This window comes from Macaca nemestrina, chromosome 2 (genome assembly GCF_043159975.1).
Source record: "Macaca nemestrina isolate mMacNem1 chromosome 2, mMacNem.hap1, whole genome shotgun sequence".
In the NCBI taxonomy this organism is placed as follows: Eukaryota; Metazoa; Chordata; class Mammalia; order Primates; family Cercopithecidae; genus Macaca; species Macaca nemestrina.
In genome coordinates this window covers 36,239,385-36,254,591 of record NC_092126.1, presented here as the reverse complement: position 1 = coordinate 36,254,591, position 15,207 = coordinate 36,239,385, and the positions used below count along the sequence as shown (strand labels likewise).

General features: G+C 42.3%; 1 protein-coding gene and 1 long non-coding RNA gene across 3 annotated transcripts in view; one reads left to right on the top strand and one right to left on the bottom strand.

Annotated features, from left to right (window-relative positions):
* Positions 1-3,623, top strand: part of LOC105469878 (DNA topoisomerase II binding protein 1) — a 65,969-nt gene extending 62,346 nt beyond the window's left edge. For both annotated transcript variants that reach the window (XM_011721453.3, XM_011721455.3), the window contains exon 28: positions 2,083-3,623. In XM_011721453.3, coding sequence (XP_011719755.2) covers positions 2,083-2,226 — 144 coding nt within the window. In that variant the 3' untranslated portion in view covers positions 2,227-3,623. The remainder of the gene's footprint in view (positions 1-2,082) is intronic.
* LOC139361873 (uncharacterized) overlaps positions 1-8,000 on the bottom strand; it is a 39,667-nt gene extending 31,667 nt beyond the window's left edge. The window contains exon 1 of the long non-coding RNA XR_011619707.1: positions 7,827-8,000. This is a non-coding gene — a long non-coding RNA (uncharacterized lncRNA). The remainder of the gene's footprint in view (positions 1-7,826) is intronic.
* Between the last annotated feature and the right edge of the window lie 7,207 nt (positions 8,001-15,207).

The window sequence follows — 15,207 nt, the reverse complement described above, 5'->3', positions numbered from 1 at the left end:
TTTTTTGTGTTCTTTTGATTGCTGATTCCTATTTATCTGCCTCCAACTTCACTGATTGTGTTCCTGTTATCATCATCCTGCTCTGAAGCCCATCTAGTGACTTTGATTTTTTTTTTTTTTTTTTTTTTAATAGAGATGGGTTCCCATCATGTTGCCCAGGCTGGTCTCAAACTTCTGGGCTCAAGCGTTCCTCCCACCGAGCAGTGTATGAGTGATCGAGTTTCTGTGTCCTCATGAGCATTTAGCGATATCAGTGCTTTTTATTTTTGCCTTTTCAGTAGGTATAGTGATACCTATTACACCTGGCTAATTTTCTTGTTGTCTCTTGGGATTGTTTCCTCCTTAGAATGTCCAGCAGCATTTGTTCAGAAAACTGTCTTTTCTTCACTGAGTTGCTTTTGCACCTTTGTCAAAATTCAGTTGATTTGGCCCGGTGCAGCTCAGTGGATAACTTGAGGTCAGGAGTTCCAGACCAGCCTGGCCAACAGGGCAAAACCCCATCTCTACTAAAAAGACAAAAATTATCCAGGCATGGTGGCGCATGCCTGTAGGCCCAGCTACTCAGGAGGTTGAGGCAGGAGAATCGCTTGAACCCAGGAGGCTGAGGTTGCAGTGAGCTAAGATCGCACCATTGCCTTCTAGCCTGGGCAACAAGAGCGAGACTCCATCTCAAAAAAAAAAAATTCATTTGGTCATATTTGTGTGAGTCTGTTTCTGGGTTCTCTTTTCAATTCCATTGATCCATGTGTCTGTCTGTCCCTCTCTAGTACTGCCCTGTCTTGATAACTACATAAACTCCAGTATCAGCTGGTGATTCCTTCCACTTTATTCCTCTTTCAAGATTGTTTTAGCTATTGTAGCAGCTTTTTTTTGCCTGTATCTTTTCATGTAAATTTTAAAATAAGCTTATGTATGTCTATAAAAACCTTGTTGCAATTTTGATAGGAATTTCATTAAACTTACAGATCATTTTGAATCAGCATCTTTACCACATTGAGTCTTCCATGAACATGACATTTCTTTCTATTAATTTAGATGGTCTTTAATTTTTCATAAACATTTTGTAATTTTCAGTATATAGATCCTATATATGTTTTTTTAAGCTTATGCCTAAGTATTTCTGTTTATTTGAATGATTCATTTTTTCTTAAGAATGGGTCATGTTTTGCTTCTTTACAAAGCAATTGCTTAATTTTGGATATATTCTGGACGTCATGAATAAGTCGTAGAAACTTTAGATTCAAGTCCGGCATGGTGGTACTCCTGTAGTCCTAGCTACTTGGGAGGCTGAGACAGGAGGATTGCTTCAGCTCAGGAGTTTGAGACCAGCCTGTGCAACACAGCAAGACCCCTATCTCCCCGCAAAAAAGCAACTCTAGATTCTGTTCTTCTGCTCCTCCAAAGAGTACTGTGTTGTTTAACAGGGAGTTTACTTCATACACTGTGTTTGCGTCCCCAGCCCCACATTTGCTAGGTTTGTTTATTCTCCAGGGTCTGTGGTTGCTTTTAGTATATTTTGGTCAGTGTTTGTAGTTGTTATCCATGGAATAATTGAATCAAAAGGCACTTACTTAGTATTTTGTGGTGATTCATTTTCAGGTTGCCCAGTCTGCCATATTGCTAGAAAATTAAGTTTTATTACACTTATAATAAGGGGGAAAAGATCCATTTCTTCTATGTTGGGAAATGGTTGTGGTTGAAAAATGCAAGGATTTTGGAGTCAGATCGGTTATGAATTTTGGCTTTACTACCTGCTAGTTATGTGACACTGGTTGTTTTATTTAACCTTTTTTATTTTATCTCTAAAATGGGGATTAAAAACACCAATATGGAATGTTTGTAAGATCTGAGCTAGCCGCACTCTACCTGAGCGATACACGTATTTCTCTGACAACAGGTGGGGCTTTGTCCCACAGGGTTCATTTTGTTTAATTTACTGGAACCTAGGAATGAATATGCATTTTCCTTGACGTTTGTCAGATTCATCCCTGACAGGTTGGAGATTTAAAGAAAAAAATCTATTACTGGATCATGCAAATTTTTGAAATCATTTAAAAAAATCATTTATTTTTCCTTTTATAGGAATCACCTCCTCATGTAGAAAATTACTGTCTACCAGAAGCTATTTCATTTCTTCAGAATAATAAGGAACTTGGGACTGGATTATCACAAAAGAGGAAAGCTTCTACAGAAAAAAATAAAATGAAACGACCTAGAGTACACTAATCGCATCTACTCTTTAGTTACCAAACATTAAATGTTTTTAAAAATTGAAAGCCTGAATGTGACTGTGGCGGATTTGGGTCATAGTTTAAGGATGAGTGCCTGAAGACTTCTGCCTCAGAGTATAATGATGACCCTTCTTGAGTTTTGAACACCTGCAATTTTAATCACTGCAATATTAACTGTTTCTTAATAAAAAGTTACCTGAAATAACAACAAAGTACAGCTCCTCAGCTAGCTTGCTGTTAAACCACATTGAAGTATGTTAGAAGGTATTTATTTTTCTTGTAAATATCTGAAGCTATAGCTTAGTGGAAATTTTAGCAAGGTGATGGATTTTGCTTTAGAAAGTCTGCCTTACAAATTCATAACAACAAGATTTGTCAATCAGCATTTATTCATGTTTTCCCTGATTTTTATCTTCTCACCATTTTACCTCTTTTAACAGGAGCCTGAGCACAAGGTTTAGTGAAGAAGCTGGGGCTATAAATGTGTGTGTATATATGTATATGTATGTTTGTACAAATCTCCATGATGTTTGCCAAGTTTGGGTGCCAAAACTTGGAAAATGTGATAATAAAGAATAAAAGTAGTGACTCAAATTAGTATTAAGATGTGTTTACATAGATGAATTTTTAAAAAGAGCACCCTGGCATCTATTCTTCTGTTGAAGCAACAAAACATTTATGTAACTTAACTTAAAAAATGAATTGCAGGGGGCTGGGTGCTGGGTGCGGTGGCTCACGCCTGTGATCCCAGCACTTTGGAAGGCTGAGGCAGGCGGATCACCTGAGGTCAGGAGTTTGAAACCAGCCTGACCAACATGGAGAAACCCTGTCTCTACTAAAAATACAAAAAATTAGCCGGGTGTGGTGGCACATGCCTGTAATCCCAGCTACTTGGGAGGCTGCGGCAGGAGAATCGCTTGAACCTAGGAGGTGGAGGTTGCGGTGAGCTGAGATCCATTGCACTCCAGCCTAGGCAACAAGAATAAAACTCCATCTCAAAGGAAAAAAAAAAAAAAATTGCAGGCCAGGCACGGTGGCTCATGCCTGTAATCCTACCACTTTGGGAGGCCAAGGTGGGTGGATCGCTTGAACCCGGGAGTTTAAGACCAGCCTGGACAACATGGCGAAACCTCATCTGTACAAAAAATAGCAAAAAATCAGTCGGGCATGGTGTCTGATGCCTGTAGTCCCAGCTACTTGGGGCATGAGAATTACTTGAATTCAGGAGGCAGAGGTTGCAGTGAGCCAAAATCATGCCACTGCAACTCCAGCCTGGGCGCCAGAATGAGACCCTGTCTCAAAAAAATAAATGAATTGCTTGTTAACATTTCTGATGTTTGTTATTTAGAATATTGCCCCATTAGATTAAAACATAATGTTATTGGAACTCTGTATTGCATTAGCCTTTATTATGCTAAACCTAAACACCTAATACTACATGCGTTAACAGAATTCTCTATAAATACACCTAATTTCATTTGAAGGACAAACTAGAATCCGTTAGGAATGTAATTTTGATGTAAACTGTTCAATTCCAAATGACTTTTTGAAAGGCAGATTCAAATAGTGAAGGAGAGAGCGCTCAACTTGGACACAAAATCCCTTAAATTTTCATCAGATTTTCTTCAAAATGGAGTAGAGGGTATCCCTGTTGCTAGAGGATTGGTCCTTCAGAGTTTTCAGCTTTGAGCTAGTTCACAGCTTAGGACAATACAAATTCTGCACAGAGAAATAGGTAGCATTATGGTGTAAACTGTCTCCCTCCCACCAAACAAAACCACATGGGCGTCTTTATCAGAACTATTTTATTTTAGCTGAATCATTTTGTGGATATATAGTATGTTTCCCTGAATTTTATTACTCAGAATTCTTTGAAATAGGCCAGGTGCAATGGCTCACGCTTGTAATCCCAGTACTTTGGGAGACCAAGTTGGACAGATCACTTGAGGTCAGGAGTTTGAGACCAGCCTGGCCAACATGGCGAAACCCCATCTCTGCTAAAAATACAAAAATTAGCCAGGTGTGCTAGCACATGCCTGTAATCCCAGCTATGCAGGAGGTGGAGGCAGGAGAATCACTTGAACCCGGAGGTGGAGGTTGCAGTGAGCTGAGATCGCACCACTGCACTCTAGCCTGGGTGACAGAGAGAGAGACTCCATCTCAAAAAAATAAATAAAATAAATTCTTCAAAATAGTTTTTAAGTTACCTAATCTACCACTTTCTTTTCTGCCAAAATTATGGTTTTCCCGTTCAAACTTAGACACAGTTTACCATTTAAGGCTCCAGGTCTCAGTTTCTCCTCCTGACTTTCCAGCATCTGCCTATACCCTGTATAAGCCACTTGAACTCTGGGTTGGCTCTTAATCTGTAAATGTCCTAATGCCAGCAACAATATCCTCTTACATGCAAATAATACCTAATGCCAGCAACAATATCCTTTTATATGCAAATAATACCAAGCATAGGTAGTCGTCTTGTTTAAAAAGGGGAGGGGGCAGAACTTGTCTTAATTAGATTATTCTGAGTTTCTTTTCTGGATTGCTACAGTATTTTAATCTGTGATATTTATCACCTTATATCGCTTCACGAATTTTCATGTGTGTTACTCTGATCTCACTAACATTCGTTAATTCAGCAAGTAGGAATCCTCAACGTGTGCCTAGGATTCAGCAACAAACCACCTGGAATGCATGGTCTCTTAGAACTTAAGATAGGAATCCTTACTGTAAATACAGTACTCAATTATACTCAGATGTAGTATTTACAGTGTTATGGACTGAGCTGTGTCCCCCTAAAATTCACAGGTTAAAGCCTAACCCACTATGTGATTGTAGACAGAGCATTTATAAGGGGGTTAAATGAGGTCACAAGAATGAGTCCCTAACCCAACAGGACTAGTGTCCTGGTAAGAAGAGGGAGGTACACCAGGAGTTTGCCTGCACGGAGGAAAAGCCCTGTGAGGACATGGGGAGGGCAGCTATCTGTCTACACACCAGGAAGAAAGGTCTCACCACATAGCCATGCTGGCCGTCTCCTTGATTTTGGATTTCCAGCCTCCAGAACTGTGAGAAAATAAATTTCTGTTTAAGCCACTCAGCCTGTGGTGTTTTGTGGCAGCCTGAGCAGACCAGTAACAATATTAACAGTGATAAAAAGTTCTTCCTTTGGGGCCTGAGATGCCTGGGAGTGGAACAGGCTGTTTTGTGTATGAGCATTTTTTAGGGTAGAGTTCATCATTCTAGAGTTTGGATCTGTGACTTTCTACCCAAAGGTCACAAACCACTGCTGTAATGCAAACCTATTATTTCACAGTTACACCTCTCACCTAGAAGTGCTTTAATACAGGCCGCTTCGTATCAGGGCTTGGTTTCCTTCTGACCCTTCGAGACATAAAAATCATTATTAGCTTGAGGCCATACAAAAATAAGCAGTGGGCCATCGTTGACTGATCCTTATTCTCTATCCCTAAAAAGATTTTAAAATCTAGATCTGTCAACAAGCAAAGCACCCAGCTCTTTGTTTGTTTGTTTTTGAGACGGAGTCTTGCTCTGTTGCCCAGGCTGGAGTACAGTGGCATGATATCGGCTCACTGCAACCTCTGCCTCCTGGGTCCAAGCCAGCCTCCTGGGCTCAAGCCATTCTCCTGCCTCAGCCTGCTGAGTAGCCGGGACTACAGACACATGCCACCACCCCCAGCTAATTTTTCTATTTTTGTAGAGATGGGGTTTCACCATGTTGGCCAGGCTGGTCTCAAAGTTCTGACCTCAAGTGATCTGCCCGCCTCAGCCTCTCAAAGTGCTGGGATTACAGGTGTGAGCCACCACAGCTCCTTTTCTACCATCCTGAGTAGCAGTCTATGGCAGACATACTTGACAACAATAACTCAGGCATACCCTGGGAAGTGACCCTGTGGTCTAAGAAGAATGTATGTTTGGAGTTCCAAGTTAAGGAATCCAGGAGTGGCCAATCCAGAGGCTCTCCTTATCAGTGAAGGACGTCCATACCCCTGCCCCATTCCTTGGAATGCAGGCTGTATAGGGAATGGTGGCCCTTTGTATTGGGTTAAGTGGAAGTTGCTAGGTAGAGGTTGCTAAGTGAAAATATGTTAAACTGCATGCTTTTTAAAAACAGTAGCAATTTATGGATGGGCACGGTTGCTCACGCCTGTAATCCCAGCACTTTGGGAGGCCAACGTGGGTGGATCATGAGGTCAGGAGATCGAGATCATCCTGGCTAACACGGTGAAACCCCCTCTCTACTAAAGATACAAAAAAAAAAAAAAAAAAAAAAAAAAAATTAGCCAGGCGTGGCGGTGTGCACCTGTAGTCCCAGCTGCCAAGGAGGCTGAGGCAGGAGAATGGCATGTACCCGGGACGCAGAGCTTGCACTGAGCCGAGATTGCACCACTGCACTCCAGCCTGGGTGACAGCAAGATTCCATCTCAAAACAAAAACAAAAAACAGTACCAATTTTCCTGTCCAGCCCACTGCTCCTGGACTGCTGTGTAATGTAAGTCCACAATAAACCCTATGTCTCATTCACTGTCTCCACATCTCTTCTTCAGCCTCCCTCACATGGCGCCATCCCCACTGGAGTCAATAGTCTGGCATGACAAGTAGTAGCCATTATTAAGCAGAGCCATCTCATGCTTGTTTAACATTTGGAAATCTGCAATGAAAATTACCAAGTTTGGGCTGGGTGCAGTGGCTCACACCTGTAATCCTAGCACTTTGGGAGGCCGAGGCGGGCAGACCACTTGAGGTCAGCAGTTCGAGACCAGCCTGGCCAACATGTAGAAACCCTGTCTCTACTAATTAGTAGAAACCCTGTCTCTACTAATTAGTAGAAACCCTGTCTCTACTAATAATACAAGAAAATTAGCTGACTGGTGGTGGGGGCCTGTAATCCTAGCTACTCAGGAGACTGAGGCAGAATTGCTTGAACCCAAGAGGCCGAGTTTGCGGTGAGCCAAGATTGTGCCACTGCACTCCAGCCTGGGCGACAGAGTGAGACTCCATCTTAACAAAACGAAGACAACTGGGCCGGGTGCAGTGGTTCACGCCTGTAATCCCAGCACTTGGGAGGCTGAGGCAGGTGGATTGCTTAAGCCCAGGAGTTTGAGACCAGCCTGGGCAACAGAGATACCCCATCTCTACAAAAAAATTAATACAAACTTTTAAAAAAGACAACCGGATATGTGGCTCTCACGTGATGCACTAGAAGCACAGAACACAATCTGTGAAGTATTCTTGTCCCTACTGCTAATTAGACTCAAATTTGATTAAGCCTCTAGATCTTACTACCCAGAGTCAGGGAACATTGAGTAAAAACCACACTTGAAAAGGGAAACGTTAAAGAATTGTTAATGAGTAGAAGATAACTACTAAACAGGATTTTTCTAAAATATAAAAGTAGCAAGTGCAGAAAGCAACTACTACCCTAACAGAGTGAAGGGGAAGGAACTCGGACACTTAGAAGAGGACCCCACCCTCTCCCGAGACAGTTAACACCTCAGCAAATGATGTGAAGAAGTGCTGGAGACTACAGGCCTTGGCTGACCTAGAATCTTGCCACTAGGTGGCAGGAAAACTTACCAGGGGGCCCGGGTAGCAGCTGACCACGGGACGCAGTGTTGCAGTGGGGAGAAGCTTGCAGGAGGAGGGTGTGAGGTGCTGCTGAAACATGAGGGCTGCCACATGAACACTTACAGGCTCTACCACATGCTCACCCACTGGCCACTGGAAAACAGCACACCAGGAAGGAGAGTCCCTTCTTCCTGCCCTAGCCTTCCGGTGTCTCCACAGTGCCCTCTATTGACAACATAGCCTGTCGATAATGGAGCCAGTTAATGCTGCCCTAGACCTCCGCTACTCTGCGATCCCACCACCCTCACTGAAGTCAGGGTGCCCATTTCAACGGCACAGTTGTGCATGGCCTACAAAGGAGAGCAACCACAGAGATTTCAAGCAGGCAGGTGCTCCCTTCACTAACGTATTTCTCAAAGTCTTAATTAAGAGAGTGTCTTCTGGACCATCTCAAGATGTGGTTTGGGAGAGTGCACCCCAGCATTCCTATCTCCCTAAGCCGAATCCTTCCACCATATCATGCTGTGGAAGCTCCGGCACCCTCAGTTCATTAAACATAGGCCACCTCCAAGTCCACGTTTCAGTCAACCAAGCAAGTAAGCCCTTAGAGACTTAATGGGCTAATATTTAAATCCAGAATCTTTAACGTGCATCCCTGTGAATGAATTCAGCTCAATCTAGCATTATAGCTGGGATACTACCTGTTTATAGGAAACATAGAAAAGCAATCAGTTAAATATAGAATGGAAAACAAGCCAAGTGACCAGGCTTCCTCAATAATTGGCAAAAAATTAAAAATAAGGTGAAGAAATTAAGGCTTAGAAAACTAAATGCAATGGGGCAGCCTTGTCCAGATTTTTTTTTTTTTTTTTTTTTTTTTTTTTTTTTTTTTTTTTTTTTGAGATGGAGTTTCACTCTTGTTTCCCAGGCTAGAGTGCAATGGCGCAATCTCAGCTCACTGCAACCTCGGTCTCCCAGGTTCAAGAGATTCTCCTGCCTCAGCCTCCCGAATAGCTGGGATTACAGGCATGTGCCACCACACCCGGCTAATTTTTTTGTATTTTTAGTAGAGACGGGGTTTCTCCATGTTGGTCAGGCTGGTCTCGAACTCCCAACCTCAGGCGATCCGCCCGCCTCGGCCTCTTAACGTGCTGGGATTACAGGCATGAGCCACCACGCCTGGCCTCAGATTTTTTTTTTTTTTTTAAATAAATCAGCTGTAAAGTGGCCATGTGAAATCAGAAGCTTTAACACACAGGATATCTGATATTATAGAAATGCTTTTTAGGTGTGATAATGGTATTTTGATTGTTAAAAGGGCCTTTATCTGTTGGTGAAATGTTTATGGAAGGAGTAGGTCTCAGATTAGATTTAAAATAACCCAGAAAATGTAGAGCATATTCACAGGTAAAATAAGAGACCACAAAGCGATAATTGTTGAAGCTGGGCCAGGGGTTGACAGACATTTACTGTGCTATTTTTTATTGTAAATGAAAATTCTCCTTGTAAAACATTCTTAAACAATAAAAATAAAATAAAATAAAATTCCAACCTCAGCAACTGAAAAAAAGGATAGTACGACTCACCTCAACATGAAGAACTTTCTTGGCCAGGCATGGTGGCTCACGCCTGTAATCCCAGCACTTCGGGAGGCCGAGGCGGGTGGATCACCTGAGGTCAGGAGTTCGAGACCAGCCTGGTCAACATGGTGAAACCCCGTCTCTACTAAAATACAAAAATTAGCTGGGAGTGGTGGCAGGCGCCTGTAGCCCCAGCTACTCGGGAGGCTGAGACAGGAGAAGTGCTTGAACCCGGGAGGTGGAGGTTGCAGTGAGCCGAGATTTTGCCACTGCACTCCAGCCTGGGCGACAGAGGGAGACTCCGTCTCAGGGAGAAAAAAAAAAAAAAGAACTTTCTGCTGCTTTGAGGGGAGACTGAAGAAGTCAGGCTCTGATGCATCCCTGCTGACCTTGGGATGGGAACAGGGCAAAGAGCGTTTTCAAATCATTTTGAAGGAGCATTTGGTTCCCATGTTCCTTCTCTACCCTTACTTAAATCTAAGGAGAAGAGTGGAAGCAAAGCCTCATGGTTAAAAACATGCTGGAGCCGAAACACCTGGGTTGGAGTCCTGGCTCCTTCATTACTAGCTGTGACTCCAGGCAAGCTATTTAACCTTTCAGAACCTATTTTCCCCTATTTAAGGGGCTTTCAGGGTTAAACGAGTCAACATGTGTTACCTGTTTAGAACAATGCCTGGCTCAAGGTTAAAAACTATACAATTTTTAAAAATTCCAGTAAGTGATTTAACACTCTTGCCAGCTGGAGCTAAGGTTTTAAAAAAAGAAGAGGGGCCGGGCGCGGTGGCTCAAGCCTGTAATCCCAGCACTTTGGGAGGCCGAGACGGGCGGATCACAAGGTCAGGAGATCGAGATCACCCTGGCTAACCCGGTGAAACCCCGTCTTTACTAAAAAATACAAAAAACTAGCCGGGCGAGGTGGCGGGCGCCTGTAGTCCCAGCTACTGGGGAGGCTGAGGCGGGAGAATGGCGTGAACCCGGGAGGCGGAGCTTGCAGTGAGCTGAGATCTGGCCACTGCACTCCAGCCTGGGCGACAGAGCGAGACTCCGTCTCAAAAATAAATAAATAAAAATAAATAAAAATAAAAATAATAAAAAAAATTAAAAAAGAAGAGGATGTCAGGGCAGAACAAAAGAATATAATGGGAGCTTGCAACCTCCTCTTCACCCCCATTACCATGGTGCCACTGAGGTTGGTAGTCCCTGACTTCCTTGTTTAATTCAGGTTCTAATTAAAGACATACATTTGAACTGTAAAATCAGAGAACTCCAGTAAGGAAGCCATAGTAGTCCCAGCAAGTTATAATAAAACCAAAGGCAAACCTAAGAGATTCGAATCTGTGCCCACACCTCATTGTGAAAAGATGCTTAAGTGTAACCCATATGACCTTTAAAAGGCAGGAACTGGTAAGGTGAGCCACAGACCCAGAGTGTGTAGGTGGCACAAGCTACACTTGGCCCGAGGTTCTGATTCCTAAATAGATGAGCTATAAGATTCCGCGGCTGAAAAAGCTTATCTCTGGTAAGGTTAATTAATGATGGTTGAATTCATAGTCACCCGGGAGAATAGCAGAAATCTAAAAAACTCTTAAAACCCAGAGGTGCTATAACTGAGCAACATAATGAAAGGGCAAATTTAAAGTGGCTGGGGTAGTGTAAGGCAGATTAACATTTACAGTGAGTAAACTCAGGAGTGGTCAGATCTGCTGTCAAGAGACAAGTCAAACAGCATGGAAGTATGTTGGAGAAGGATAACGAGTAGCTACAGAAGTTACATAGATGATGAGGCAGTTATCTAAGACATGACAGATATTAAAAATGGTCTTTATATATTAATAACGACTGAACTACACAAATGTGTAGTTTTGTAAAAAATCAAAAACATTTAGTATTTCAGTTGACAAGTCTTTCCCTCCAACTTCAGTATCCACTTTCCCTCATTTAACAGTATCCAAAAATGCATTTAGGAATATGATAATCCTTTCTGGTCTAAGAATGGGATTTCCTACTTGAGCTAGCCCTATGGTTGTCTTCCAACTGCCTATTAGGGAAATAATTTATCATTTTTTGACATAACCCAGTGGTTCCCAGATTTTGCTGCACATTAGAACTGTGGGACTTGAAAAACATTGCTCTGCTCAGGTCACACTCCATACCAATTAATTCAGAATGTCTGGATGTAGGAGTTGGGCATCAGTTTTGTTTTGTTTTGTTTTGTTTTTGAAATGGAGTCTTGATCTGTAGCCCAGGCTGGAGTGCAATGGCACCATCTCATCTCACTGCAAGCTCCGCCTCCCAGGTTCAAGTGATTCTCCTGCCTCAGCCTCCCGAGTAGCTGGGACTACAGTGCCCACCACCACGCCCAGCTAATTTTTTTTTTTTTTTTTTTTTGAGGCAGAGTTTTGCTCTTGTTGCCCAGGCTGGAGTGCAATGGCATCATCTCAGCTTACCACAACCTCCACCTCCCAGGTTCAACCAGCTCTCCTGCCTCAGCCTCCTGAGTAGCTGGGATTACAGTCATGTGTCATCACGTCTGGCTAATTTTTTATATTTTTAGTAGAGATGGGGTTTCTCCATGTTGGTTAGGATGGTCTCGAACTCCTGACCTCAGGTGATCCGCCCACCTTGGCCTCCCAAAGTGCTGGGATTAAAGGCTTGAGCCATCACACCCGGCCTAATTTTTGTATTTTTAGTAGAGATGGGGTTTCACCATGTTGGCTAGGCTGGTTTTGAACTCCTGACCTCAGGTGATTCGCCCACCTCGGCCTCCCAAAGTGCTGGGATTACAGGCATGAGCCACCATGCCTGGTGGGATTTTTTTTTGTTTTTTGTTTTTTTTTAAGGATTCCCAGATTATTCCAAAATGCAGCAGTTTGAGAACCATGGACATAATCTTATAGAGTTGCCCCACTTCTTATGATGAAAATTGTGAAAGCTGGGTGCTACTCTCCATCATATTTGGAGGTGAACCATTTTACAGAAGTTTCTTGCGTGCTTTGACTGGATCCCTGAATGGTTTGGTTGAGGGATTAAAAAGACTTTTAAAGTCGATGACTTAAATCCTACCCACCATCTGTATTACTATATCCAATTATTTAGAATTCCAGTTCCCACTTGGGCTGCAAATTCAAAAGGATTGAACTGCCTTAATGATTACTTTTACGTATATCCTAAATTCCTGATGTGAACATAATTCCTATTTTAGATAATATAAATATGATTATTTAAAGCAATTATTTCTAAAGCCAGGCGTGATGGCTCACGCCTGTAATCCCAGCACTTTGAGAGGCCAAGGCAGGCAGATTACTTGAGGTTAGGAGTTCGAGACCAGCCTGGACAACATGATGAAACCCTGTCTCCACTAATACATACGTACATCCACATACATAAAATAGCTGGGCGTGGTGGCATGTGCCTGTAATCCCAGCTACGGGGGAGGCTAAGGCATGAGAATTCCTTGAACCTGGGAGACACAGGTTGTGGTGAGCTGGGATCGCACCACTGTACTCCAGCCTGGGCGAAAGAGTGAAACTGTGTCAAAAAGATAAAATAAGCAATTATTTCTTACTCAATATATCATTCATAATATTCATTATCTTTATTTCAAGCCCAAGAGAAGCAATTCATAACTTGCCTGCATTCTGCAGGCCCCATTAGTACCTAGTTGTAGTAACTGGTGGATTAAAACTATTACAAACCTGCAGTTTCAGGATGCTAGTTATTAGAACAACTGTCCATATGATTTTCTAACTTCTTGGCTCTCCTTCCAATCTGACTACCTCCATTAATTTGTTTCCACTCCCTAACTTGAGATCGTGACCTAATTTGTTCCTTTGTCAGTCTATACACCCATAGCATGACCTGTCCTAAATTCCTACCCCACACTCTCAACCTCCTGACATCTCCACCTATGTGTACCTACCCCAAAACACTTTCACATTATAACAGAGAGAGATAAAAACCAAAATGTGTAGTGTGCTAAATAAAGAGTAAGAACTACAGGCCAGGCATGGTGGTTCATACCTGTAATCCCAGCACTTTGCGAGGCTGAGGTAGGAGGATCACCTGAGTTCAGGAGTTCAAGATTAGCTTGGGCAACATAGCAAGACCTCATCTCTACTAAAAATAAAAAAAGTTAGCTGGGTGTGGTGGCATGCACTTTAGTCCAAGCTACTTGAGAGGGGACCTCCCCAGCCTCAGTGGGGAGGATCCTTTGAGCCCAGGCCAAGGCTGCGGTGAACTACGATCACGCTACTGCACTCCAGCCTGGGTGATGCTGTCTCAAAAACAACAACACAAAATCCCCCCAAAACTATAAGAGTCTAAACAAATGGTGCTGAACAACTGGATATTCAAATGCTGAAGAATGGAGCTGGAACTCTAAGTCACAATAAAAAAAATTAAAATAGACCAAAGACCTAAATGAAAGAGCTAAAAACATAAAACTCTTAGAAGAAAATAGGCATAAATCTTTATGACTTGGGTTAGGCAATGTTTTCTTAGATATAACACCCAAAGCACAAGCAACTAAAGAATAGGTACGGTGAACTTAATCAAAATTGAAAATTTTGTGCTCCGAAAGACACTTTGAAGAAAGGGAAAAACGGTAGGAGAAAATATTTACAATTTATGTATCTGACAAAGTAGTAGTACCTGAAATTTAAAACACTTGCAACTCAATAATAAAGTTTTAAGTAAACCAATTTAGAAATTGGCAGAGGATTTGAATACACATTTTTCCAAAGACATACAGATGACCAATAAGCACATTTAAAGATGCTCAACACCACTAGTCATTACAGGAATGCAAAATAAAACCATAATGAGATACTTCACAGCCACTTGGAAGGCTAGAACCAATCTGAAACAAGTGATCACAAGGATATTGGAGAAATTGGAATCCTCTGACACTGCTGGTGGGAAAAATAATATATAATATGGTAAGGCTACTTTAGAAGAGTTTGGCAGTTCCTCAGTGATATACGACCCAGCGTTTCATCCCTAAGTATATACCCAAGAGAACTGGAAATGTTGATACAAAAACTTGTACATGAAAGTTCATAGCAACATCATTCATAATAATGAAACAACCCAAATGTCCAACAGATGAACATACAATTTAAACATGGTATATCCATACAATTACCTAGGCTGTTTAGCAATAAAAACGAAGCACTGATACAAGCTAAGCCTCAAAAACATGCTCAAAAACAAGTTGTAGAAGCCAGTTGCTGAAAAACAAATTGTATAACCCTGTTTATATGAAATGACCAGAATGAGAAAGTCTGGGCCAGGTACGGTGGCTCACGCAGCTCTAATCCCAGCACTTTGGGAGGCCAAAGCGGGTGTATCACCTGAGGTCAGGAGTTTGAGACCAGCCTAGCCAGCATGGTGAAACCCCATCTCTACTAAAAATACAAGATTAGCCAGGCGTGGTGGTGGGCGCCTGTAATCCCAGCTACTCGGGGAGGCTGAGGCAGGAGCATCACTGGAACCTGGGAGGCGGAGGTTGCATTGAGCCAAGATTGCGCCACTGCACTCCAGCCTGGGTGACACAGCAAGACTCTGTCTCAAAAAAAAAAAAAAAAAAAATCCAGAAAAAAGAAACTAGAGACAATACAATAGTGGCTGCCTAGGACTAAGGAATTTGAGAGAAAGGAAGAAAATGACTAATAACAATAGAATTTCTTTTTGGGGTGATGAAAATGTTCAAGAACTTTAAAAGAGTGGTGATGGATGCATAACTTTGAGAATATAAGAAAGTCTTTAATTGTATACTTCAAAAGGTGACTTTTGGCCAGGTGTGGTGGCTC